Consider the following 2,443-nt stretch of genomic DNA (forward strand, 5'->3'; position numbering starts at 1 on the left):
CAGTGGTGATATTCGAAATATTTAACAAAGGGTTCGCTAACAGAAAATTTTTCCTTAACAAATTTTTTTCGCTCGCATTAGCAACATTAGCGCAAAAACGGACCTTAAGATACCCATATAAATAAAAAAAAATGCGTTCGCAAAATTAAGTCAGTTAAAATTTAACATTGTTTATGCCAGAACTATATTTTTTGATAAATAATAAAAAAAGAGTGTTCAAAATGGTTTATTTTGTACATATTTTAATATTTTTCATTCAAAATATTTTATAAACATAAAAATTGGCGTTTTTTTAATCAGAAAAAGTCATGGGGAAAGCAGGGGCCGTATTCTGGTCATTGTCTCTGGTCTCTCGTCTCTCGCAAGCTGGTCGCTGACTGCTAATCATTTAAATTAGCCAATCAGCGACCGGCTTGCGAGAGATGAGAGTCCAGAGACAGTGACCAGAATATGGCCCCAGGTTTAACTGCTTTCCCTATGACTTTTTCTCAAGAAAAAACTTTTCTAAATCATTTATTTTATCCTTAGGTATTATCATAATAATAGACAGATGTTATCATTTCTCGAAATACAATATTTTTTTTTATTTCGCTGTCGATAGCACGACACGTGTTCCGCAGCCATCTTGTATTTTCTCGCGCGCTTGGGATCTCTCGTATGATTGGACCTAGTTTCAAGAACTCTCTTCAATCGATCGCGATTAAACCTGGTTTCAGTCGAGATTGAAACGGTCGATGGAGGTTGCACCAAGGCGAACGGGGTATAAAGCTCTAGTTTAGTAGTGTTACAGAGTATAATACGTATATTTTAATATATTTTNATGATGCAGGCAGGACAGTCTTTACCTCACACCCACGGATGGATGATGCAGGCAGGACAGTCTTTACCTCACACCCACGGATGGATGATGCAGGCAGGACAGTCTTTACCTCACACCCACGGATGGATGATGCAGGCAGGACAGTCTTTACCTCACACCCACGGATGGATGATGCAGGCAGGACAGTCTTTACCTCACACCCACGGATGGATGATGCAGGCAGGACAGTCTTTACCTCACACCCACGGATGGATGATGCAGGCAGGACAGTCTTTACCTCACACCCACGGATGGATGATGCAGGCAGGACAGTCTTTACCTCACACCCACGGATGGATGATGCAGGCAGGACAGTCTTTACCTCACACCCACGGATGGATGATGCAGGCAGGACAGTCTTTACCTCACACCCACGGATGGATGATGCAGGCAGGACAGTCTTTACCTCACACCCACGGATGGATGATGCAGGCAGGACAGTCTTTACCTCACACCCACGGATGGATGATGCAGGCAGGACAGTCTTTACCTCACACCCACGGATGGATGATGCAGGCAGGACAGTCTTTACCTCACACCCACGGATGGATGATGCAGGCAGGACAGTCTTTACCTCACACCCACGGATGGATGATGCAGGCAGGACAGTCTTTACCTCACACCCACGGATGGATGATGCAGGCAGGACAGTCTTTACCTCACACCCACGGATGGATGATGCAGGCAGGACAGTCTTTACCTCACACCCACGGATGGATGATGCAGGCAGGACAGTCTTTACCTCACACCCACGGATGGATGATGCAGGCAGGACAGTCTTTACCTCACACCCACGGATGGATGATGCAGGCAGGACAGTCTTTACCTCACACCCACGGATGGATGATGCAGGCAGGACAGTCTTTACCTCACACCCACGGATGGATGATGCAGGCAGGACAGTCTTTACCTCACACCCACGGATGGATGATGCAGGCAGGACAGTCTTTACCTCACACCCACGGATGGATGATGCAGGCAGGACAGTCTTTACCTCACACCCACGGATGGATGATGCAGGCAGGACAGTCTTTACCTCACACCCACGGATGGATGATGCAGGCAGGACAGTCTTTACCTCACACCCACGGATGGATGATGCAGGCAGGACAGTCTTTACCTCACACCCACGGATGGATGATGCAGGCAGGACAGTCTTTACCTCACACCCACGGATGGATGATGCAGGCAGGACAGTCTTTACCTCACACCCACGGATGGATGATGCAGGCAGGACAGTCTTTACCTCACACCCACGGATGGATGATGCAGGCAGGACAGTCTTTACCTCACACCCACGGATGGATGATGCAGGCAGGACAGTCTTTACCTCACACCCACGGATGGATGATGCAGGCAGGACAGTCTTTACCTCACACCCACGGATGGATGATGCAGGCAGGACAGTCTTTACCTCACACCCACGGATGGATGATGCAGGCAGGACAGTCTTTACCTCACACCCACGGATGGATGATGCAGGCAGGACAGTCTTTACCTCACACCCACGGATGGATGATGCAGGCAGGACAGTCTTTACCTCACACCCACGGATGGATGATGCAGGCAGGACAGTCTTTACCT

The 2,443-nt window shown here is 48.0% G+C and overlaps 1 protein-coding gene across 1 annotated transcript in view; it reads left to right on the plus strand.

The window, feature by feature from the left end:
• LOC111615287 overlaps positions 1–384 on the plus strand; it is a 13,584-nt gene extending 13,200 nt beyond the window's left edge. The window contains exon 2 of the mRNA XM_023356710.1: positions 301–384. Within this exon, the coding sequence (XP_023212478.1) occupies positions 301–384 (84 nt within the window). The remainder of the gene's footprint in view (positions 1–300) is intronic.
• Positions 385–2,443: the final 2,059 nt, after the last annotated feature.

This window comes from Centruroides sculpturatus, unplaced genomic scaffold (genome assembly GCF_000671375.1).
Source record: "Centruroides sculpturatus isolate CEXI.00-Female unplaced genomic scaffold, Cexi_2.0 scaffold161, whole genome shotgun sequence".
Taxonomy (NCBI): domain Eukaryota; kingdom Metazoa; phylum Arthropoda; class Arachnida; order Scorpiones; family Buthidae; genus Centruroides; species Centruroides sculpturatus.